General features: G+C 50.9%; 3 protein-coding genes across 3 annotated transcripts in view; all 3 read left to right on the top strand.

Annotated features, from left to right (window-relative positions):
• LOC135307521 (uncharacterized) overlaps positions 1-21681 on the top strand; it is a 179929-nt gene that overhangs the window by 138860 nt on the left and 19388 nt on the right. The window lies entirely within an intron of this gene.
• LOC135308286 (uncharacterized) lies at positions 1603-4537 on the top strand. The gene is made up of 5 exons (XM_064433224.1): positions 1603-1787; positions 2389-2487; positions 2916-3029; positions 3590-3764; positions 4291-4537. Exons 1-5 carry the CDS (start codon positions 1730-1732, stop codon positions 4535-4537), a joined length of 693 nt encoding a protein of 230 aa, XP_064289294.1. The 5' UTR covers positions 1603-1729.
• On the top strand, positions 6184-10522 carry LOC135307020 (EF-hand and coiled-coil domain-containing protein 1-like). The gene is made up of 3 exons (XM_064431712.1): positions 6184-6720; positions 7198-7308; positions 8945-10522. The coding sequence occupies exons 1-3, from the start codon at positions 6199-6201 to the stop codon at positions 9353-9355; spliced, it is 1044 nt and encodes a 347-aa protein (XP_064287782.1). The 5' UTR covers positions 6184-6198; the 3' UTR covers positions 9356-10522.

Raw genomic sequence — 21681 nt, 5'->3', positions numbered from 1 at the left:
ACATTTAAAGGCCATCTAGTCCCAATGGCCTGGAGTGAGCAGGGACACCTTGAACTAGGTCAGGTTGCTCAGAGCAGGAGCTTGAATGTCTGCAGGGATGGATGTCCACCTCTCTGGGCAACCTCTGCCAGGTTTTCATAACAAACTGTAAAAAATGTGTTTCTTTCATCTAGTCTGAATTGACCATCTTTCAGATTAAAACCATTCCCCCTCGGTCTGGTCATGAAAGGCTCTACTAAAAATTCTGTCCCATCTGTTTACAAGCCCCCAGAAGGCCCTGAAAGGCAGCAATCAGGTGTCCCTGGAGTCTTCTCTCTTCCAGGCTGAACACTGCCAGCTCTCCCAGCCTGTCTCCAAAGCAGAAGGGCTACAGCCCTCAGAGCATTTTGTCCCTCCTGTGGACTTGATTCAACAGGTCCATGTCCTTCCTGTCTTGGGGACCCAGAGCAGGATGCAGTACTCTGTCGTGGTAGAGACCGAGACACTACAAAGCAACACAGTCCATTTCCAGAAGACTTCAAACCCTGTTTTTATTCTAGCCTGCATGCTTTTTCTGCATTTTTACAAAGCTCTTAAGTTTATACTTTACTCATTGGTCACAAGAGACAAGCAAAATGCTCATTGGAATAGGGAGTTGCAGGTTTCTCTTATTTATCCTTTCTTTCTTGGTTTCTATGATCAATGACATAGAAAATTACTAGAAAATTATTTTAGTTGTAAACATGGATCCTCCTACCTAACTTCTCGATGGCTCACAGAGGTCACTGTAAAACCTCTTCCACAGTACTCCAGGTGGGGTCCCACCAGAGCAGAGTGGGGAGTCACCTCCTTCAACCTGCTGGGCACTCTCCCTTGGATGCACATGGCTGGCTCATGTCCAGCCTCTCATCTAGCAGTACCCCCAAGTCCTTCTCAGCAGAGCTGCTCTCCATCCCTTCATGTCCCAACCTGTGAGATCAGCTGAGCTGGGACTGTGTCACAGCCCTTGGGCAGAGCAGCTGGGCAGGATGAGCTCCCTTCCGAAGAAAGCAGAACCGACTCCACACAGCTCCACCCTGGCCATGAGGTCACAAGCAGGCTCTGAGATCACAGAGGTCCCAGAGCCCCGCGGTTGCACAGCAGCACAAGGAGCCAGCAGTCAGTCCTGGAGCACAACTGTTGCGGCAGCAGCAGCGGTGGCAGCAGTGGTGCTGACATTGGGACAGTGGTGTCAGGACAGTGGTGGCAGCAAGAGCTGTGGGACTGGCAGAGGGCAAGGCACCATGGCCCTTGCTCTGCGACTCCTACTCCTGCTGCTCCTGGCCGAGGCCCTGACTGCCTGGGCTGCACAGGCGGCTCCACTGCAAGTGTGGCGAGCAGGTGAGCCGGCTGCCTGGCTGCCCTTTCCCGCAACAGCGCTCCCTGCTCCCTGGGAAGCGCTGGGGATGGTTTTGCCTAGGGCTTTAAAGAGGTTTTCCTCTGTGGCAGGGACAGAGCTGCCACGGGCCTGGGGCTGCTCCAGCCACCACTCCAGGGATGTTGCACAGGGCCTGCAAAGAGGGTGGAGAGTGGCCAGAGCCAGTCCAGAGCTCCCCAGGCCCCTGTGCAGCTTTGGCCTTGTCCATTGACATCTGGCAGCCAAGGCCTTACTGGACCCCCTTGCAGTGCCCAGTTCTTTAAGGGAGAGGGGAATCCCAGCACACCATGGAAATTTTCTGATCTTTGCTCCCTTCTAGATTGGGATCGTGACATGGCTTATATGGAAAAGCTAGTGCATAACAGTTGGAAGACTCCAGAGCATGGTGGAGGCAAGTTCTTCATGTGTCTTTCCTGACAAAATAATTGGTGTCCAAGTGGCAAGAGCTCCCTCATGTGCCATTTCCCTTAACATAATCTCTTGATTTAAAGTATCTGGAAATCTGGCTATGCTCCTTTCTCGAACCATGAGTCATCTCACAGGATTGCAATCTGTGGGAGGAAGGAGCATTTAGCTGTCCATCTTCCTCCTGTGTGCAATGCCAGTGTGTCCTTCCGTGTGCTCTGTGCAGCCAGGGAGAAGAGCAGAGAGGGAAGGGGCCGGGCCCAGGGCTGAGCCCCGGAGCTGAGCCTTTGGCAGCTCCTTTGCCAGCCCCGGGGAGCCTGAGCTGCTCCTGCTGCCACTGCCAAGCCCTGGCCCTGCCCATGGCTGGGTTTAGAGCTGCTGGCCGCTCCAGGGAGTCCTTTCTGCCAAGACTGCCCTGCAAGGGGCTCCTTCCATCCCAGTGTGGGGCCACTGCAGGCACATGTTCCCCCTGCCGCTGCTCCTGAGTGGAAGGCAGAGCTGAGGGAGTGCCTTGGAGGGCATCAATCACCCAGGTGCCCTCACTGCCACTCAGGCCTGAAAGAGAAATGGAGCAATTTTCCATTAAGGTCCTCCTGCAATGAAGAAGGAAGAGATGGCAGGCAAGAAGAAATTAGAAGCAGCCAAACATCTGGATGAGATGCTGAGTGACCTGGAGAGACGCCGTGGTGGGTGCATTTCCCTCAGCCTACCCCTGTGTCTCAGAAGCCGGGGGCTTTGGAAACACAGCGGGAAGGAATCCATGGCAGCCTCACTGCCCCGCTGCTGCTTTCACGCCCTGCAGGGCTGTTTCCCAGCCTGGCTTGGCTGCAGCTTCTGCCCAGCCCCTGCAGGAAGGCATTTGGCATCTGCTGGCAGGCAACCCAAACTGCACCATGGGCCATGCCCACCCTGAGATCCCTTGCAATTTCCCAGTCTCTGAGCACATGTGGAGGGGCAGCTCCATGGAGGAGGGAGGGCCCTGGCCCAGACCTAACAACCTGGCCATCTTCCTGAGCATTATCCATGACTTCACAAGTACTGATTCCTGATGATGCCACCCTCCGCAATGCTGAATGGTTCCATCTGGTCCAGCTGTACTTTTTCCTTTCCACAGCAATGGAGCAAAAGTCCGTGCAGATGGCGCCACATCATACTGGAAGCAATGGCTCTGTGTCAGTCCCTGATGGAGGAAAGGAGGAGTTGCCAGACATGGGCAAAGGCATAGGAGGTAATTGCTGTACTGGGCTCAGCCCTGGGCAGGGCTGTGTGGCAGCAGCTCTTCCCCCAGGGCCTGCCCATGGCTTCCAGGCCTCTGGAGCTGGTTCAGAGTCCCGGGGAAACGGGACTGCTGCAGCAACGTCCCTGGCGCTGCAGCTGCTGCGGAGCTGGCCCTGAGTGCCCAGAGGCCCAAGGCACAGGAGCAGCCCCGAGCGGGAGCCCTGCCGCCAGCCCGGGGCCAGAGCCAGCCCTGGCTCCCGAGTGAGCAGGGGCTGCGCTGGGCCCTGACAGGGCCTGAGCCTGTCCCCTGGGGCTGGGGGAGCTGTCACGGGGCAGGGAGGGCCAGGGGTGGCAGTGGCTGCTCAGGGATGGCTTTGGCCCTGCGCTGCCCCCGGGCTCTCCTCCCGGCCTGCTGGGCTTTGTTGGCTGGCGCAGCCTGTGCCAAGGGCCGGCAAGGTGCCTGCAGGCCCCAGCTCTGAGGGAAACAGAGAACGTCCTGCCCGTATCCACCGTGCTGCCAGCTCAGCAGTGCAGCACAGCACGGGCTCACGCTCCCCATTGCTCCCACAGAAGTTCTTGGCAAGTCAGACACAAATGCCCAGAATCCACAGAACAACCGAAGAATTGTCTGCCCTCAGGACGTGCGCAGGTCCTGCATGATAGGCACGGTGGTGACACTGTTCACAGTGCCACTTTCCATGGTGCTGTGCTATGCTGGGTTCCGGTGGTGGAAGGAAAAGAAACAGTAAGTTGTTGCTGATCTCTCGCCTCCAGCTTCTTTAAATGCTGCTCAGAGTGAAGGAACATTCCCAGAGAGTCTGCAGTGGAGTTGTGGCCAGTCCATGGTTCTCCAAATAACTCTGCTGAGGCTTCTGCTGCTGTCCAGTGCTTCCATTGGCCTCTCTGTTGCTGGGCCTTGTCCTGGGGGCCCTGCTAGGGCAGCAGCCAGTGCTGGCTCCCACTGAGGCTGCCTGGCCAAGAGCAGCCCCAGGGGCACGGGGCAGAGGCAGAGGGAGGTGGGGAGGAGAAAGAGCAGGGCCAAGGTTGCCCTTGAAAGGCAGAGGCGCTCTGGGGCCCCCTCCTGGCCAGGGACCCTGCCCAGAGCCGTGCCCTGCTGGCCGGGGCCTTGAGGGGCAGCTGTCCAGCTGGGCCCAGCTGTGCCAGCAGCTCCAGCTGTGCTGGGGAGCCGTGCCAGCTCTGGGCCCTGCTGTGCACGAGGGTCCCTGTGTGCCACTGGCAGCCAGGGCCTCAGCCTCCTCCTCTCTCTGCAGTCGCGCTGCCGCAGCTCCAGCATCCCAGCCGAGAAGGTGTGACTCTCCTTGGCCCCCAGGGAGCCCAGAGAGCTTCGAGTTTTGCAACTATCAGACATGGCCTCTGCAGCAGCAGCAGCTGCCCAAGAAAGCAGACTACCAGCCCTCCGTGCCTCCCCCACGGCCCCCCATCCCGGCCGTGAAGCAGAAGTCTCCCGAGATCCCCCCACCTCCTCCCCTCCCCAGCCCACCGCCCTGGTCCAGCTAGGACTGGAACTGGGCCAGCCATGGCAGGGCTTGGGCCACCAACAGCTTGGGGCACCTGCTCTCCTTTACAAATAACACATGTTACCTATGAGCAATAACCAGAGTCTGTTTTCATACTCTTGGATCTTCAACAGGAAGGGCTGAAGATTCTTCCCATACCCTGTCTCCTCATTTGCCACTTTGATTGTCATACACTTGGCAGCTTGTTGCATCTCTTATAGACTTTATTTGCACTGCATGTTTTGCCCCACCTACCGGGGGAAAAAAATGAAAAATACTTCAGTTTAGATTTACTTTTTAATGTGGTTGGGCCACTCACATTTTGAGCAATTAATTTTCCATGGTACTTCTTCCCTTTTCCTTCCTATCCATAGAAAGTTCATCTGGATGTAAAAATCAGCACAATTAGTGAGATTCAACTCAAAGCCCAGAAGGAAATCTAACACAAAATATAGTACACTCCCTGTGTACTGCACAACAAGAAATATTCAGAGGAAAATTCACTGGCAGCTGAGGCTCGTGGAACTCCCAGAATCCTGAGCCTGCAGAGGAGGCAGACAGCCCTGGCAGTGGCTGAGAGGACTTCTCCTCACAGACTCCTCTCAAAGTGTGTCCCTCCAGGAGGGGAAAGCTTCTAAACCTTTGCCTTACCTTCCTCCTGTGCTAAAATGTTAGCCTCTTCCTGAGCTACAAACAGTTCTCCATTCCTCAACAAAGCTACGCAGGTTCTTGACTTATCTTAAAGACCAAAAGAAATGTGGTCAGAAATTTCTCATCAAAGCATGTTGGCATAGAAGCCCCACCATATGTGAGAAAATATTTCTTAGCATCAGTTCACTCAAAAGAAAGTCAGCCCTGAACTGAGCAGTGCTTTAAATGAACTTGAATTCTCTTTCCTCACATATCAGCCAGATTGGTTTGCTCCTTTTTTGTCCTAGAGAATATTAGAACAATTTGCTCTTGATAGGACTCCTTGGATGGCTCCCAAAGTACTGGTGGATGCTCACCACGCCTTGCCTGGGCTGTTAATGCAGCCTGTTAGCAGCACCTGACTTTGCCACCCCGTTCAGACCTTGGGCACGGCTGGTGCCACGGTCCCCTCTGGTGCCACGGTCCCTGCTGGCTCGTGGCATGTCCCTGCTGGTGCAGGAGCCCTGCTCGTGCTGCTGCCTGCGTTCAACAGCACCGGTCCTACTCCCCAGGCAAAGAGGGACTGAAGGCACTGCTTTGGGCAGCTCCTTTGAAGGAGTTTAACGCTTCCTCACCTCTATCCCAGACCTCTTAAAACCCACACAGCAACACCATAAAGTCACGTCATCTACACAGGTAAGGAGGTCTGAGCGAACAGAAGCTCAGCTTTCACGCACGTTGGGCTTTTAATTTAGTGCAAGCACCACTCACTCGTTCACAAGCGCTGCTTGTCAAAGCGGATTGTGCGATGTTGTTGTGCCGCTTGTGTTAAAGAGAAAGCAGAAGGGAGAAATGAGTTAAGAAAGGAGCAGCACACTTGGGGCGCAGGGTTGGCAGACAAGCGGAGCAGGGTGGCACCTGGCCGCTGTGCCGGAATCCCTTTTTGTGCCGGACAAAGGCGGACGCGGCTTGGCTGCAGGGCGAGCCAGGCGCTCGGGATGCTCGGGCAGCGCCGCGGGCCGGGCGGGCGCGATGGAGCCGCCTGAGGGCTGGGACCCCTATGGGCAGCCGGCCCGGCGCATGCAGTGGCTGGTCAGCGCCCTCGCCTACCACTACAGGCTGGACCGCGGCGTGGAGAACGAGATCGTTGTGCTGGCCACTGGCCTGGACCAGTACCTGCAGGAGATCTTCCACCACCTGGACTGCGCCGGGGCGGGCCGCATCCCCGGCGAGGACTTCCACACGCTGTGCCAGGTGCTGGGGCTGGAGGAGGCGGCAGAGCCCGAGGAGTGCACGGGGCTGTGGGACGGGCTCTCGGCCGAGCTCACCTTCCGCCAGTTCCACGCGCGGCTCTGTGGCCACTTCAGCAGCCGCGCGGGGCCGCGGCTGCCGCTGAGCCGGGAGAGCGAGCACATCGAGACCCAGATCCGCCTGCGCAGTCCCCGCCGCCGCCGCGCCGACCCCGCCGGCAGCGGAGCCGCAGGCAGCGCTGAGCGGCGGCCGCCGGAGCCCTGCTCCCGAGAGTGCTACAAGGAGATCGTGGCGCTGGAGCAGGCCTGCCGCTTGTCTTTCCCCGACAAGAGAGAGGGGATCGGCAGGTTCCCCCTGGAGCTCCATTGAATCCCAGCTGTCAATTGTTTCGGCGCAATATGAAACACAGGCAGCACACACGGGTCCCAGGGAAACTTTATTTGATGGTAAACTTCCCCTGTTCCTCTCCTGGGACCCTGATTAAGGGGCAAACAAAGACTTATATGTGGGGGAAGGTCAGGGAAAGGTGTAACTTTCAACAAATCAGGAGAGTTGGGAGTAAAAACCTAGGCGGGGATAACAATAGTGAACCAATAAACTTCCAAGGGAGGAAAAACGGTTTCAAAAAACAGCTAAAGTTTGGAGAAATAGAAACTAGAATCTAGCCGACAAAGTAACTGGGAAAAGGTGGAGACAAAGAAAACAGCACCAAGGAAAACCACCAAACCACAAATCAAACCATAAACCTACTAATAAAACAAAAAGCACAATACAACACAGGCCAAGGACCGCCTCGCCAAGCTGGAGGAGGAGAACGGCAGCCTGCGGGAGCTGGTGGAGGACATGCGCGCCGCCCTGCAGAGCAGCGATGCGTGGTGCCTGGCGCTGCAGGTGAGTCCGGGCTGCTTCTGCACCGGCCTCCCGGGGAGGCTCGGCTGGCCCCGAGGGCTTCAGGAGAGATGCTGCTCTCGGACGGTCAGCGTTTATAACCCCTCCACTGCCAGACTGAGACCCAAGTTGCTCGTTCATCCTCGGCAGTAACTTTTTAGCAAAGTTTAGTTATGGGGAGGCTTTAAGGAGAAATGTATGGCACCGGCGTACCATTAAATATCGTTGTGATGAGCACTCTGTTAGAAGTGTAGGGGAGTTCAGCTTTACAGACCCACGCGTACAATGCTGCTGCTTCTTCTACTACACGTGCAGTCAAGATGTGCCGATACCATATGCTGGGTGTGCACCGCTGCAGGGTTTTTCCTGAGGCGAGAAAGAACTTTTGGATTGCTACCTGCACAAGTACAAGCAGTGTCTCAGCCAGAAGTGCCTATGAGAAATACTAGAAGGCTGTTTTCTTCAGAGTGTGGTCACGAGAGTCCAGAGTTGGAGCCAGTTCTGCAGGTAGGCTGATGAATAGTCTGGGGCTCCTCTGCAGAGCCCCATTATTCCAGGGCTGGTTTCTGCTGGTTCTGCTGTTCTGGCACGACTGACACACATACACACTTAACAGCAGTTAAATTCCGCTGGCATGAAATAGCGTGTAACAGGCAGAGCAGGGAAGGGCAGCATGGAGCCATTGTTCTGGCAGGTCTGGCCAGGTGTGATTTGATACTAACACAGCACTCACAGAACTCTGCTCCACCTGTGACACTTCCACTTGCAGTAGATGACTGTTGTCTTCACAATGTCCAGCAAGGCAGGTCAGCACTTCTACCATTTTCATCTGAAAATAGGAAAGGAAATCAGCAGCAAACACCAAGTTGTTGAGAGCTTTGTAACAAGCTGGCTCCGAGCTAAATCTCACAGTGAGATTAATTTGACCAAGATAGAAAATGAGGGGAGTTGCCATTCTAATTAAACTGTGTCCTTGGCCCACGGATGAAGTAATGCACAGACACAGGTGGTGGAGCGGGATAGCCTGGGAAAGTGGTGATAGTTATACCAAAAACAGCGCGTAGTTAGCTGATAGCTAGTTAGCCAATGGTGAGCTGGGATTTTGCACTATGCATGAGCTAATTAAAGGGTGTATAATAATCGGTGATTCGGGAATAAAGACGAGACTTGTCGATCATCATATGGTGAGCGAGTCTTCCTTCTCCATCACCAAGTCACCAGTCAGAGGTCCCAGGAAGAATGAAAACGACAAAGAGGAGAGCTCCAGAACACCCCCAGCTGCTCCCTGCTCTTTTCTCATGAACACAACTTCATTGGAAATATCTTTTTCAGAAGACTACTTAACTCCTGAGTAGACACCACAGTAATGACATTAAAGCTATACAGAAACTTGTGCAATAACATGATAGTGTGTAGTTTGAAAATTAAATGCATAGCTAGGTATTAAAAAATACTTTCCAGAGATTGTTTTCTTGTCTCTGTATCTGGCAGAGGTCAAGTAGCTTTAGTTGCTGATCAACTCTATGTGATTAAAAAAAAACAAAACAAAACAAAATAAAAACAAAGCACAGTCCAGCCACTTTCAGTCTTCAGTAAACCCCATCAATTTCTCCCTGCTTTGTGCTCCTGGTCATTACAGGTGGGACTGCGGAAGAGCCGTGCCAGCCATAGAGAAGAAGGATCCTGCTTCACAGGGAGGAAGAGAGCGTTAACACAGAAGCACTCCCAGTCCAAGTATCTCCAAAGTGTCCTGGAGGAGATGGAGCTCATCCGGAGCTCCGGGGATGGGGAGGTTGAAGAAGCCATCAGGTTCAGTCAGGAGCTGGAGAAGGAGCTGGAGAGCTCTCAGGAAGCTCTGGTCAGCCTGGAAGATTGCAACCGTCACCTGAAGAGGGAGCAGGCAGAGATGAGGAGGAAGGTGGAAGAGGCCAGACAGGCTGTCCTGAACAGTCTTGGCAAAGTGAAGGAGCTGGAAGTGAGAGCTAACGAGGTGCCACATCTGCAAATACACATCCAGCAGCTGGAATCACAACTGCAGCACTACAGGTAGGTTGGAGTCTGACAAAAAGTGCCTATAAAATCACTGGCTTGGGGCACAAGTGAGTTTGAGAATCTCTGGCTGGGGCTTATTAGATGTCTCCAAAACACCTTGTGAAATCTGGCCAGAGGGAAATGAGAAGCTGCTCATGCATTTTCTTGGTAGGGGTCTTTAGGAGATGTGGGAGTCTTCCAGGCAAAAGTCAGGGTGCAGATCTACAGAGAGCTGAAGTTACTCTTCAGACACACAACGACAGAACTCAGCATGGTAATGCTTCAAGAAAGCCTCAAAACAAATTGCTGACAGTCCTTCAGAAACCATTTCCAGCACACTTACTTTTTTTTGCTGCTTTTCCTGGTCCTTAGGTCCCATCCCAAGCCAGCTGTAATCAGATGGCTGGGTCTCCATTTCATATAAAAGCTCTTCAGCTTGTCCTAGGAATTGGGGAAAAGCACACAAGGACAACTTCTGGCCAGTGGGTTGAAACTTGCTGTGACTTCATTGCTTCTTCACTGACAGAACAGGTGATAGAGGAGAGAAGCTGAAACGTTCCTAAACCCACAAGATAATAGAGTGGGAATCTGAAACAAAAACCACTAGCCAACTAAACCCCACTTTTGCAATAGCATAAATAAATGCTTGCAGAAGTCAGAAAGTTGGTCACAAATGTAATAGTCCACTGCTCTTGTTGCTTTTGTTGAGGGGAAGAGATGGGTTGGCTGAGGCGGGGAGAGGGAGGGACAGCTGGGAACCCACAGGGTTCTGTCACTTGGCAAGAGTGTCACTTGTCCTGTTGCTTAAGTCTGGCTGGGTTTCAGTTGCTGTTACCCGCCCTGTTAAAGTCTGGCTGTGTTTCAGTCACCACTCCAGTGAACAGTTTTCCTCCCTGCCAAGTGCCACACAGAGTTTGTGAGCAGGGTCTGGATTTGGCCAGAACTAATGCTGCAAGGTAGGGCTGGAGAGGAATGGGGGGGATTTGGGTGTTCTGCAGGAAGCATTGCCAATTGGAGATATCTCTTCTGAGAATCTCCATTAACTGGCTTGGTGAGCCACAGGTTTCCTCCAGCTAAAGTCCACTTTCTTCCAGAGAGGATCATATTCAAGAAAGAGTCCAACCTGTAAGCTTTACACACTGCTCATGTTTATAGTTTCATATTTATCAAGGAAATGCTTTCTCCTTTTAGGCTCAGATTTTAAAAGCTCTTTTAGCATCTAAATCCCTCTTCTAGACCTTCATCTGAGACCTACTTGCTATCACTTAGATCTGAAATCCCAGCCATGACCTGAAGTTATAATCCCTAATGCAGGAAACAACAGTTTGCATTTAGTCAAGAAAGTGCTTAAGTACCTGCAAGTGATTAAATGTTGTCCTAAATTGGAGTGTGTAATTATAATCACCTATTCCTGATTTCATATTCCAGACTCATATTCCTGCAATCTGTATGACTTAAACATGAACTTCTTCTGAGAGCACAGGTTCCTATGCCAGGGTTTGAACTGCCCCTGTCACATCACTGGGTTCCTAAACCAGCCTAGTTGACCAAATAGTTCATAGTTCTTTTCTTCAGGTGCCCATCCTGATCTTCCTACTCTGATGAGTGTGCCAGGTTTGTGTCTGGACTATCTTTCAGCTTTTACTTTTTAATCCCTGTCAAGTTAGTGAGTCAGCTCAACTTTAAAGGTACATTTCAATAAACTCCTTCCTGAAAAGCTTGAGTTCAATTCATTTCAGGGCAAAAAGACATCACAAGAAATTGTACACTTACCATTGGTGTTGTATCAAGAGTGTGTAGTTGCCAGTGCCTGATGACAGGAGAGTTTAGGAAGTCAGGCAAGTCCATTTTTATGCAGTGCCCAGAGATTTATTCTCACAGGACAAATCATTGGTCACTATTCCCTAAACTCCCTTTTTCCCCCGCTTTAAGTTCTGCTGCAGCACAAGGTGACATCTTCCATGTTCTAATGGAATCCTATGATTTTTAAGTGTTGTTTCTAAAAATACCACACATTAAAATATTACTACAGTACAAATGCCACATCTACTGCTTCTTTCACCCATTGAGCCATTTGCCCTGTCAGAAAAGGAAACTGGATTGGTTTGACGTGAATTGTTCTTGCCAAATATGAGTTGGCTTTGTTTTCTGTACTAGATTGGAGGTGGCTTAGAAATCGATTACTTAATAAAGTGTCCATATTCTTTTTCTCTGTAAGAGCATTGGAGGTGTCTTGGTGGGAAAAGACAGCTTTTGCTAAGGAAGGCAGGAGCCTTCCATGAAATGGACAATGTCAACCCCCTCCCTTCAAATTGTTGTAATTTTGAAATTAAAAAGTTCTCAGTTAAAGATATGAGAATAGGAATAACAGTTCTTTACTAGGAAAACTGAAAATACAAATGCAACAGTACAAACGAAAAAAACCCAAAACCCACAGCCAGGGTCAGAGCAGGACCTGACACCCTGTGGGTCAGTGTAGCAGGCCCAGGGCCTGCACGGCCTCCTTGGCAGTCAGAGGCCTGAGCTAGGAAATGCCAGGTCAGCATGACTGGACCCTAGCAGCCCCTCTCTTCCGCCTTTCGGACCCTGCTTATCTCTCTGTAAGCCCATAGGTCACTTTCCCCTGACCCTTTCTCTTGGACAGTTTTCAAAACCCCTGTAGGGTATAAAACCCCCCGATTCTGCCCGGTTCGGCAGAAGAGCTGTCACTGGGAACCTTCGTGGCACACCTGCATAAAGAATCCTGTGGAACCTCACACGGCCTTCTCCTCTCTCTCCCTGCGTCTGCTGCTGCAGCACCTAGCAAGCCACGAGCTGAAATCACTGAGCTGATAATCACTAAGAGCTCCAATCACTATAGCTTGCCTAGGCTGCTTGAGCCTCCACTGAGTTATCCTGGCTCCGGCACCCTGCTGGGCATCAGCCTGGTGGGAAACTGCCGTGATAAACTGGCACCCAAACTGAATGCTGGACCTGGCATTTCAGAGGAGCAGCATTTCTTCTTGAAATTGTCACTGCCTTCGCTCACCAGACGTCCTGGAAGAAGAAGCCCTCCGTTTTAGCAGGACTCTTCTGAAAGGCTGTCAGTCAACCCTCAAACCGCTGACATCTGGGCACAAAAAGTGCTCGAGGAGACTGATTCAGCAGACTACCTGCTGGCAGACCTTTGACCCACATCTGGCTGAAGAAGTGTAAGTTTTAAAACAGCCTTTCTTGCACGCAAAAAACTTTTTCCTTGGGTCCCCTTTTTTTTTTTTTTTTTTTTCTTTTTTTTTCTGCTGGCAGGGAACGGGAACATGGGATCGAAGCTCAGTACGTTAAAACAATCCCAGAACGAGAGAGATTTATATTTACTAATCCTAGAAATCCTATCTTCTAACAACTTTTCTTTTTCTAAAGGTAACCCTTCAAAAACGAACCTGAAAAAATTTATAAAATGGATTCTTTCCCACTTTCCAGATACTAACACACACACTACCACTTTAGACTCCTTTTGGGATACAATTGGGACCACGATATATAAGTTTCACACTAACCAAGATTTTTCTGTAACTCAGTTTATCCCTATATTTCACATTATAACCAAAGCCATAGAAAAAACTAACAAAAAACCTGTAACTTCAGTGCGAACCTTTTATGAACAAAGTGCTAACTTATCTGTTTCACCAGAACCCTTTCCATCAAATGCTAATCGTGCTGATAACATTCCTTCACCCTCCACTCTTCCCCTGGTTCCTAGTGTCCTGCCGTCCCCCGCTCCCCTTGTGCCGCCTCCCCCACCCCTGCCGTGCCCGAGGCTCCTGCCTGTGTCCCCCCCTCCCCCTTGGACGTGAATTCCACTGTGCAGCCCGCGGCATCCTGCGAGCGACCTTGCTCTGCGTTATCTCCGAGTGCAACTGCGCCTGTTTCCGTTTTGGCTCAGAGAATTACTGCCTTTCCAGTAGATTATAAAAAGGAAAAAAGGGGCGGTGCTACTACTAGAAAGACATGGGAACCTATTACAAATAAAGAACTTGTACAAAAGAACATGGTAGAAGTTCACATATTTTTAGAAATTCCCTAGAATCTACATTCTCAGCACATGTTCTGGTACCCCACGATATTAAAAATATTGCCCAGTGCCTCCTTTCTCCTGCCGAGTACATGCTTTGGGAAAGGCATTGGAAAAAGCAATTAAAAACCTTATCAGATAACTATGCTGCTGATGCTGATAAGTCAAACCTTACACTCGAACAGCTGGCTGGTGAAGGGGATTTGCAGAAACCCTCTCACCAAGCTGATACCTTACCTAAGACAACACTACAAGACATGGTTATTGCAGCAGAAACCTCCTTACTTCTTACCCCTGATGACTCTATTTCTACCCAACACTTTTCTAGTATTAAACAAGGAATAGATGAAAGCTTTATCAAATTTGTAGATAGAATTAAGGATGCTCTGGAAAAACAGATAGAGAGCACAGAGGCAAGAAAAGAACTGTTGTGCAATCTTCCCATGAGTAACTCAAATGAAAAATGTAAAGCAATTCTGAGAGTCTTACCCTTAGACACAGAACCTACCATAGAGCAAATGCTGGAAAGCTGCACACGCCACCTGTCCACTGAAGATACAGTGGCCCAAGCAGTTACTAAGGGTGTTGCAGAAGGAGTTTCTGGTGCATATGCAATAATAGCTTCTAAAGACCAGGTCTGCTGCTACCACTGCGGAGACTGTGGACATTTTATAAAGGACTGTCCAGAGAGGTCACATCCCAGGTACCCTCGCAATTTCTACCAAAGGTCCCAGAATCAGCAGTACTATCAGCCGCGTCCGGGAAACTTCCAGTGGAGCGTGGTGGGGCCCCAGGCAAGGACACCAAATCAAAGGCCATCCACAGCCAGTCACGCACCATCCCAGGAGATTCCAGACCACATGAGTAGGACCCAACACACAGAGCAATACCGAGGGGAACCTGCCAGCTACTGGTAACTGCACTGTCCATTGACTTTAAAAATGACAATGTTTATCGTGTTCCCACAGGCAAACGTGGGCCAAAAGGTGGTCCTTCTAACATCCTAATTATAGGTGATACTCTCCGTAGCCCAAAGGAAATATTTGTTGTTCCAGAAGTACAAACAGTGTACTCGGGCCAAGAAATCTCTGTCCAGATGTACTGCACAGACTTACCATTTTTTCTTCCAAAGGGTACTCCGTTCGCACAAGCCTTTTTACTCCCTAAGAATCACAGAGAACAGCTTCCTCTCAACCCCACAGCAATGTGGACACAAGTTGTGGGACCGAGTAAGCCTGTCATCGAGTGCGGTCTTACCTGCAGAGGAGAGAAGTTCCACCTACCAGGGTGCTGGACACCGGTGCAGACGTGACCATCATCGCCCGCTCAGAATGGCCAGCACACTGGGAGCTACAACCTGTGGCAGGCATGATCACAGGGATCGGTGGAGCTACAGTTTCCATGCGGAGCAAGAACAACATCCTCGTCAAAGGGCCTGAAGGCAAGTTGGCAACCATCCGCCCGTTCATGGTAAGGGCCCCCATCATCCTCTATGGCAGGCACATTTTATTCCAGTGGGGTGCTTCCCTACGTATATTCCCAGTCCGGAATTCTAATTGGGGCCACTGAGGAGCGCGCACTGCCAGACACTCTTCGTCTCACCTGGAAATGCCATAACCCGATCTGGATCGAGCAGTGGCCCCTCTCTAAAGTCAAATTGCGCACACTACATGCCCTTGTGGATGAACAGCTCGCCAAAGGCCACATCGTAGAGACCACCAGCCCTTGGAACTCTCCAGTCTTCGTACTACAAAAGCCTGGAATGGACAGGTGGAGGCTCCTCCACAATCTTTGCAAAATCAACGAGGTCATCGAGGACATGGGTCCCCTCCAGCCTGGCCTGCCCTCACCATCGATGCTGCCTAGAGACTGGACACTTGCTATCATTGATATTAAAGACTGTTTCTTCAGCATCCCGCTGCATCCCCAGGACGCCCCACGGTTTGCCTTCTCCGTCCCCTCTCTTAACAGAGAGGCTCCACTCAAAAGATATCATTGGCTGTATCTTCCTCAGGGACTTGAATGCAGTTCCACTCTATACCAGTGGTATGTTGCTCACATCCTGTCTCCTGTTCGGAACCTATTCCCAGATGCAATCATCCATCACTATATGCACGATATCCTAGTCTGTGCATCAGGAAAAGCTTACTTGGACAAAGCAGTTAAAAAGACTATTGAAACCATAGAAAAGGCAGGATTCGAGATCTGTGAGGACAAAATACAGTACACCAATCCATGGACTTACCTTGGACTCCAGATCCGGGAAAGGACCATCGGACTCCAGCAGCTCACCATCCAAGACAAGCCAAATACCCTGAGAGACTTACACAGTCTGTGCGGATCCATCAGCTGGGTACGTCCACTGCTAGGAATTACAACAGAGGACCTCACTCCACTGTTCAACCTTCTTTGGGGCAAGGAGGATCTGGACTCTCCATGCACTCTTACAGCAGAAGCCCGAGATACCATCACCAAGGTCCAAGAAGCCCTGTCTTCACTCAAAGCCCATCGCTTTGAGCCCAGCCTGCCTTTCCAGTTCGTCATTCTGGGAAAAGCACCTTGGTTCTATGGACTGATCTTCCAATGGGACACTCAACTTCGAGACCCTTTACTAATACTGGAATGGATCTTTACAAATAACCAACCCACAAAGACAATTACCACCTTCCAAGAAATTATGGCACATTTAATAAAAAAGGCTAGAACTCACCTCCGCTCCCTTGCAGGGTGTGAGTTCACATGCATATATTTGCCAGTGACCACTGGGGACGTGGAACATTTGCTCCAGACCAATGAAAATCTCCAGTATGCCTTAGACAGCTATACAGGCCAAATTTCAGTACATATCCCAAAACATAAGCTTTTTAATTGTGATGTAACCTTTCATCTGACCCCAAAATTAATCCAAAGTAGAACACCTCTCAAAGCTCTAACCATCTTTACAGATGGCTCAGGGTCATCCCACAAGTCAGTAATGACATGGAGAGACCCTAAGACCCAAAACTGGGAATCTGACATGGAAATAGTGGAGGGATCTCCACAGATTGCAGAATTAGCAGCTGTTGTCAGAGCCTTTGAGAAATTCAAAAACGAACCTTTTGATCTGGTCACAGATTCAGCTTATGTTGCTGGCATAGCTATGAGAGCAGAACATGCTCTTCTCAAAGAGGTTTCCAATCCAAAGTTATACCAATTGATTTCTACATTAACACGCTTAATTTCCCACAGAAAACAACCTTACCATATAATGCACGTGAGGTCACACACTGACCTCCCAGGTTTCATTCCAGAAGGGAACAGGAAAGCAGACACCTTAGCCATGGCAATAGAGACTGCTAATGTCCCTAACATCTTTGCCCAGGCAAAGCTGTCACACTCATTTTTTCATCAAAATGTGCCTGCCCTTATCAGAATGTTCAAGTATTCAAAAGATCAAGCAGAAGCTATTGTTGCCACATGCCCGAACTGTCAAAACTACCAGATACAATCTATGGGGACGGGAGTCAGTCCCAGAGGTTTAAACAGCTGCCAGCTGTGGCAGACAGATGTAACCCACTTTGCACCTTTTGGAAGGTCAAAGTATGTGCATGTATGGGTCAATATATTTTCAGGAGCAGTATTTGCATCAACACATACAGGAGAAACTCGCAGCACACCATAAAACATTTTTTCCTGGCCTTTGCTACCCTGGGAGTACCAAAGGAGATCAAAACAGACAATGGACCTGCCTATACCTCTCGCAAGTTGAAAGAGTTCTTCAGTGACTGGGGAATAGAAGATAAGACAGGTATACCTGCAAACCCCGCAGGACAATCCGTCATAGAAAGGACGCATCAAACCCTCAAAAGAGTCCTCAATCAGCAATAGAGAGAAACAAAAATCATTTCTCCAGTTGCAAGACTTTGCAAGGCTCTCTATGTCATCAGCTTCTTGAACTGTACAACATCAGAGCCTGATCCACCAATAATTCACCACTTTGCACATACCACCCAAGCAAAGCTCACTGAGAAACCACCTGTGCTCCTGAGTGGGAGGCAGAGCTGAGGGAGTGCCTTGGAGGGCACCAGTCACGCAGGTGCCCTCACTGCCACTCAGGCCTGAAGGAGAAATTGAATCACTTTCCATTAAGGTCCTCCTAGATGGAAGAACCAAGACACAGGAGGAAGCAAGTCGCTGGAGGCAGCCAAACTTCGGAACATGATGCTGAGTGATCTGGAGAGACGCCGTGGTGAGTGTATTTCCCTGAGCCTTCCCCTGGGACTCAGCAGCCGGGGGCTTTGGCTGCACATCTGGACACGCCGTGCCCGGCACAGTGGGAAGGGATCCATGGCAGCCTCACTGCCCTGCTGCTGCTTTCACGCCCTGCAGGGCTGTTTCCCAGCCTGGCCTGGCTGCAGCTTCTGCCCAGCCCCTGCAGGAAGGCATTTGGCATCAGCTGACAGGCTGCCCAAACTGCACCATTGGCCTGAGATGCCCTGAAATTTCCCGGTCTCCAGGCAGATCAGGAATGGCAGCTGCTTGGACAAGAGAGTGCCCTGTCCAATCCCAAAAGTTTTTTTGATTTCCAGATCCTTATCCATCAGTTAGACCAGTATTGTCTCCTGAAGATTCCAACTCCCAGAAAGGGGAACATCTGCACCTAATCCACCTGTTCCTTTTTCGTTCTGCAGATATGAAACGAAATGCCTTGCTGAAGACTGAGCTTCCCAGAGGAAGCATTGGCTCATTGGCAGCCTCTGCTGCAGGAAGAGAGGCGATGCCAGGCACAGGCCCAGGAGGTAATTGCTGTGCCTCTGAGCCTGAGCCCTGCTGAGGCTTCAGCTGCCCTCTCTGCTGCTGTGTGTCAGTGCCTGCCCCTTCAGGGATGTTTCACAGGGCCTGCAAAGAGGGTGGAGAGTGACCAGGAGCCAGCCCAGAGCTCCCCAGGCCCCTGTGCAGCTTTGGCCTTGTCCATTGACATCTGGCTCCCGCAGCCTTACTCGACCCCCTTGCAGTGCCCAGTTCCCAAAAGCAGAGGGGGATCCCAGCACACCATGGAAATGGGTCTGATCTATGCTCCCTTTCTAGGTGAGGTTGCTGGGATAGGTTCTCCAGCAGTTGGGATGGAAGATGGTTTGGAACCCTTGGGAGCCTCTGCAGGTAAGTTCTCAACTTCCCCTCAGAGAATAATCATTGACACACTGTCAGGAACCAGGTGACAGGAGCTTCTGTGGCTGTTGAGTTACAGGTGTGTCTGCAGGGAAGACTTTTCTAGCTCCAGGGCTGGTTGCTGCACAAAAGCCCCGCTCCCATCGCAGGGGTGAGTAGTGCTTCCCTGCTGACGCCACAGGCTGTGCCCTGGTTCTGTGGAATCCATTTCTGGAGAAATGGAAATACTTCCTCTTAAGGTACTCAAGGAGGAAGGAAAAAACCTACAAATCAGAGTAAGTCCCTGGAGGAATCCAAACAAGTGGACCAAATCCTGAGTGAACCGGAGAGTTGTCGTGGTTTCCCTCAGCCATCTCCTGGGACTCAGCAGCCGGGGGCTTTGGCTGCACATCTGGACACGCCGTGCCCGGCACAGCAGGAAGGGATCCATGGCAGCCTCGCTGCCCCGCTGCTGCTTTGACGCCCTGCAGGGCTGTTTCCCAGCCTGGCCTGGCTGCAGCTTCTGCCCAGCCTCTGCAGGAAGGCATTTGGCATCAGCTGACAGGCCATGCCCAAACTGCACCATGGGCCATGTCCACCCTGAGATCCCCTGCAAATTCCCAGTCTCCAGGCAGATCACGAGAGGTGGTGGTTTGGAGAAGGGAGGGGCCTGTCCAATCCCAAAAGCTCATCTGATTTCCTCATCCTTGTCCATGACTTTCACCAGTGTTAGCTTCTGAAGACAACACCTCCCTGATGGGGAACTGTCCCATCTGATCCATCTGTCCCTTTTCTTTCACCAGCGATGACCCAAAAGCTGGCACAGAAGGTGGCTGTTCCAGGAAGAAGCAGTGGCTCAGTGGCAGCCTCTTCTGCAGGAGAACAGGCAGTTCCAGGCACTGGCACAGCAGGTGATTGCTCCAGTGTTTCCTGAGAGGGCCTGACTGTCCCCTGGGGCTGGGGGAGCTGTCACGGGGCAGGGAGGGCCAGGGGTGACAGTGGCTGCTCAGGGATGGCTTTGGCCCGTGTCCCTGGCAGCAGCCACTGCCCAAGAAGCTGCGCTGCCCCCGGGCTCTCCTCCCGGCCTGCTGGGCTTTGTTGGCTGGCACAGCCTGTGCCAAGGGCCGGCAAGGTGCCTGCAGGCCCCAGCTCTGGGGGAAACAGAGAACGTCCTGCCCGTACCCACCGTGCTGCCAGCTCAGCAGTGCAGCACAGCACCGGCTCACGCTCCCCATTGCTCCCACAGACGTTATCAATGAAACAGGAATATATGCCCCGGATCCAGTGCGCTTCCCAAGAATTGTCTGCCTCCAGGATGTGCGCAGGACCTGCATGATAGGCATAGTGGTGACAGTGTTCACTGTGCCACTTGTGCTGATAGGCTGCTATCTTGGCATTCGCAAACTGTACGGGCTCAGACAGTCAGTTGTTGATTTTTCTCCACAGTTTTCTTATAACTCTGCTCCTGCATAGGTAGCCTCACTGGGAGTCATGCTGCAGTGGAGCTGTGGCCAGTCCATGGCTGTCCAAATATCTCTGCTGAGGGTTCTGCTGCTGCCCAGTGCTTCCATTGGCCTCTCAATTGCTGGGCCTTGTCCTGGTGGCCCGCTGGGGCTGCAGCCAGTGCTGGCTTCCACTGAGGCTGCCTGGCCAAGAGCAGCCCCAAGGGCACGGGGCAGAGGCAGAGCAAGTTCTCCACAGTATTTGGGCAGCACAGCTCAGGACAGGACAGGACAGTGCTTATTTAGTACCTCATGTAAAGTTTTACAGTAAGAGTGTTGTTGCAGGTCAGGCAAATTTGCTCCAGATCAGTGTGAAAACAAATCCAACATGATGAAGGTTTGGCTTTGGCCTTGAGACTTTGCTCTTTGTGTCAGCCCTGCTCTGGATTGATTCCCAGTCAGTCTTGGAGCTGGTTTTGGGCGAAGGCTCATCCCAGCCCTGAGCCTTGGTAGTTGTATGGCCTCAAAGGGACAGCCGAGGCTGCACTGCACATGACTGGGGTTCAGGGCTCCATTATCAAAGAGCTTTGAGATGTTTAAATTACTGTATTCTTACTACATGGTTTTCTTTATGAAATGCATTCATTAGTTTTTAAAACTTAGTTGTAAAAAAACTTCTTTTCCAGTGCTTTTTCCAGTTATTTGATATAGTGAGTGATGGCCTAATTATCCCATGGCTGAATTAGAAGACTGTAAGTGTTATAAAATGAAATATTGTTGACACTCTTATGTCTTCCACAGACTCCTGAAACTTATGTTGGTTTGATGTGACCAACAGAAGAGTTTGGCTCTACTTTTAATTGAAACAAGCAGAAGAGCTGGAACCTGTTGAAAAGAGTCTCTTCACAGAGAGAGAGCTCTTTTTTTCCAGCTCTGGGTAGGAAGATAAAAATCTCTCAGCAGTAAATCCTCCTGACCAGTAACTGATATAAACTAGGCATTTGGGCTGTTTGCTGCCTCACCCCTGAGTCCCTCAGAGCTGCAGCTCCCTGTTCTCTTGGCAGACAGGGGCTGGCTATGGATGACACTCACGTCTCTGGCCTGGTGCACACCAGGTCCACACATGAGCTGAGGGATCATCCTTGCACACCCCATCCTGGAAGAACCCAGGTCATTGATGAGTCTGACCCAGTTTGATGCATGGCAGCAAAAGAAGGCAAAATAAAGGCTAGAATTGGTACCATTCTGTAATATGTGATATAGGTAATTTGTGCTTATGTAGAATATGAGAGGAAGATATGTTATAATGTTTAAAAGAAATACACAAAAGCATTTTCAAATCCACATGGAATTGCTTCATGCTTAGAGACTGCTGCATGCCATTGCAAAACTGCAGACAGCAGTGAGGAGGGATCTAATTTGCAATTAAAAGAGCCTAGCTGGGGAAGGAGATGGATCATTTCTCAAACAATCCAAACCTGGGCGGTCAACGCTCATCAAGCACTGAGATTGAGATAGCAGAAGTTATCAGGGAACTTGCATCCCAATACCAGGTTCCCCCTACTGTCAGCATTCACAGCTTGCCAGGAACCACATTGTCCAGTGCAACTTGTAGAAAGAGGACATCATGAATGTGTTTGACCATGAAAAGAACAAGAGAGACGCTGCCTCAAGCAACAGAAAGGGTATAAAACCTGACTGTACCAGACTGCCTTAGTGAACAGA

Source organism: Passer domesticus, chromosome 9 (assembly GCF_036417665.1).
Source record: "Passer domesticus isolate bPasDom1 chromosome 9, bPasDom1.hap1, whole genome shotgun sequence".
Classification (NCBI taxonomy): Eukaryota; Metazoa; Chordata; class Aves; order Passeriformes; family Passeridae; genus Passer; species Passer domesticus.
This window is presented reverse-complemented; position numbering and strand designations above follow the sequence as displayed.

Bases quoted from the DNA above. Each gene is read 5' to 3' on its own strand.
- LOC135308286 (XM_064433224.1), top strand. From the start codon at position 1,730: ATGGCTTATATGGAAAAGCTAGTGCATAACAGTTGGAAGACTCCAGAG. The intron at 1,788-2,388 runs GCAAGTTCTTCA...TTTTCCATTAAG, and splicing joins GACTCCAGAGCATGGTGGAG to GTCCTCCTGCAATGAAGAAG. The intron at 2,488-2,915 runs GTGGGTGCATTT...TCCTTTCCACAG, and splicing joins TGACCTGGAGAGACGCCGTG to CAATGGAGCAAAAGTCCGTG.
- LOC135307020 (XM_064431712.1), top strand. From the start codon at position 6,199: ATGGAGCCGCCTGAGGGCTGGGACCCCTATGGGCAGCCGGCCCGGCGC. The intron at 6,721-7,197 runs GCCTGCCGCTTG...AATACAACACAG, and splicing joins AGATCGTGGCGCTGGAGCAG to GCCAAGGACCGCCTCGCCAA. The intron at 7,309-8,944 runs GTGAGTCCGGGC...TGGTCATTACAG, and splicing joins CGTGGTGCCTGGCGCTGCAG to GTGGGACTGCGGAAGAGCCG.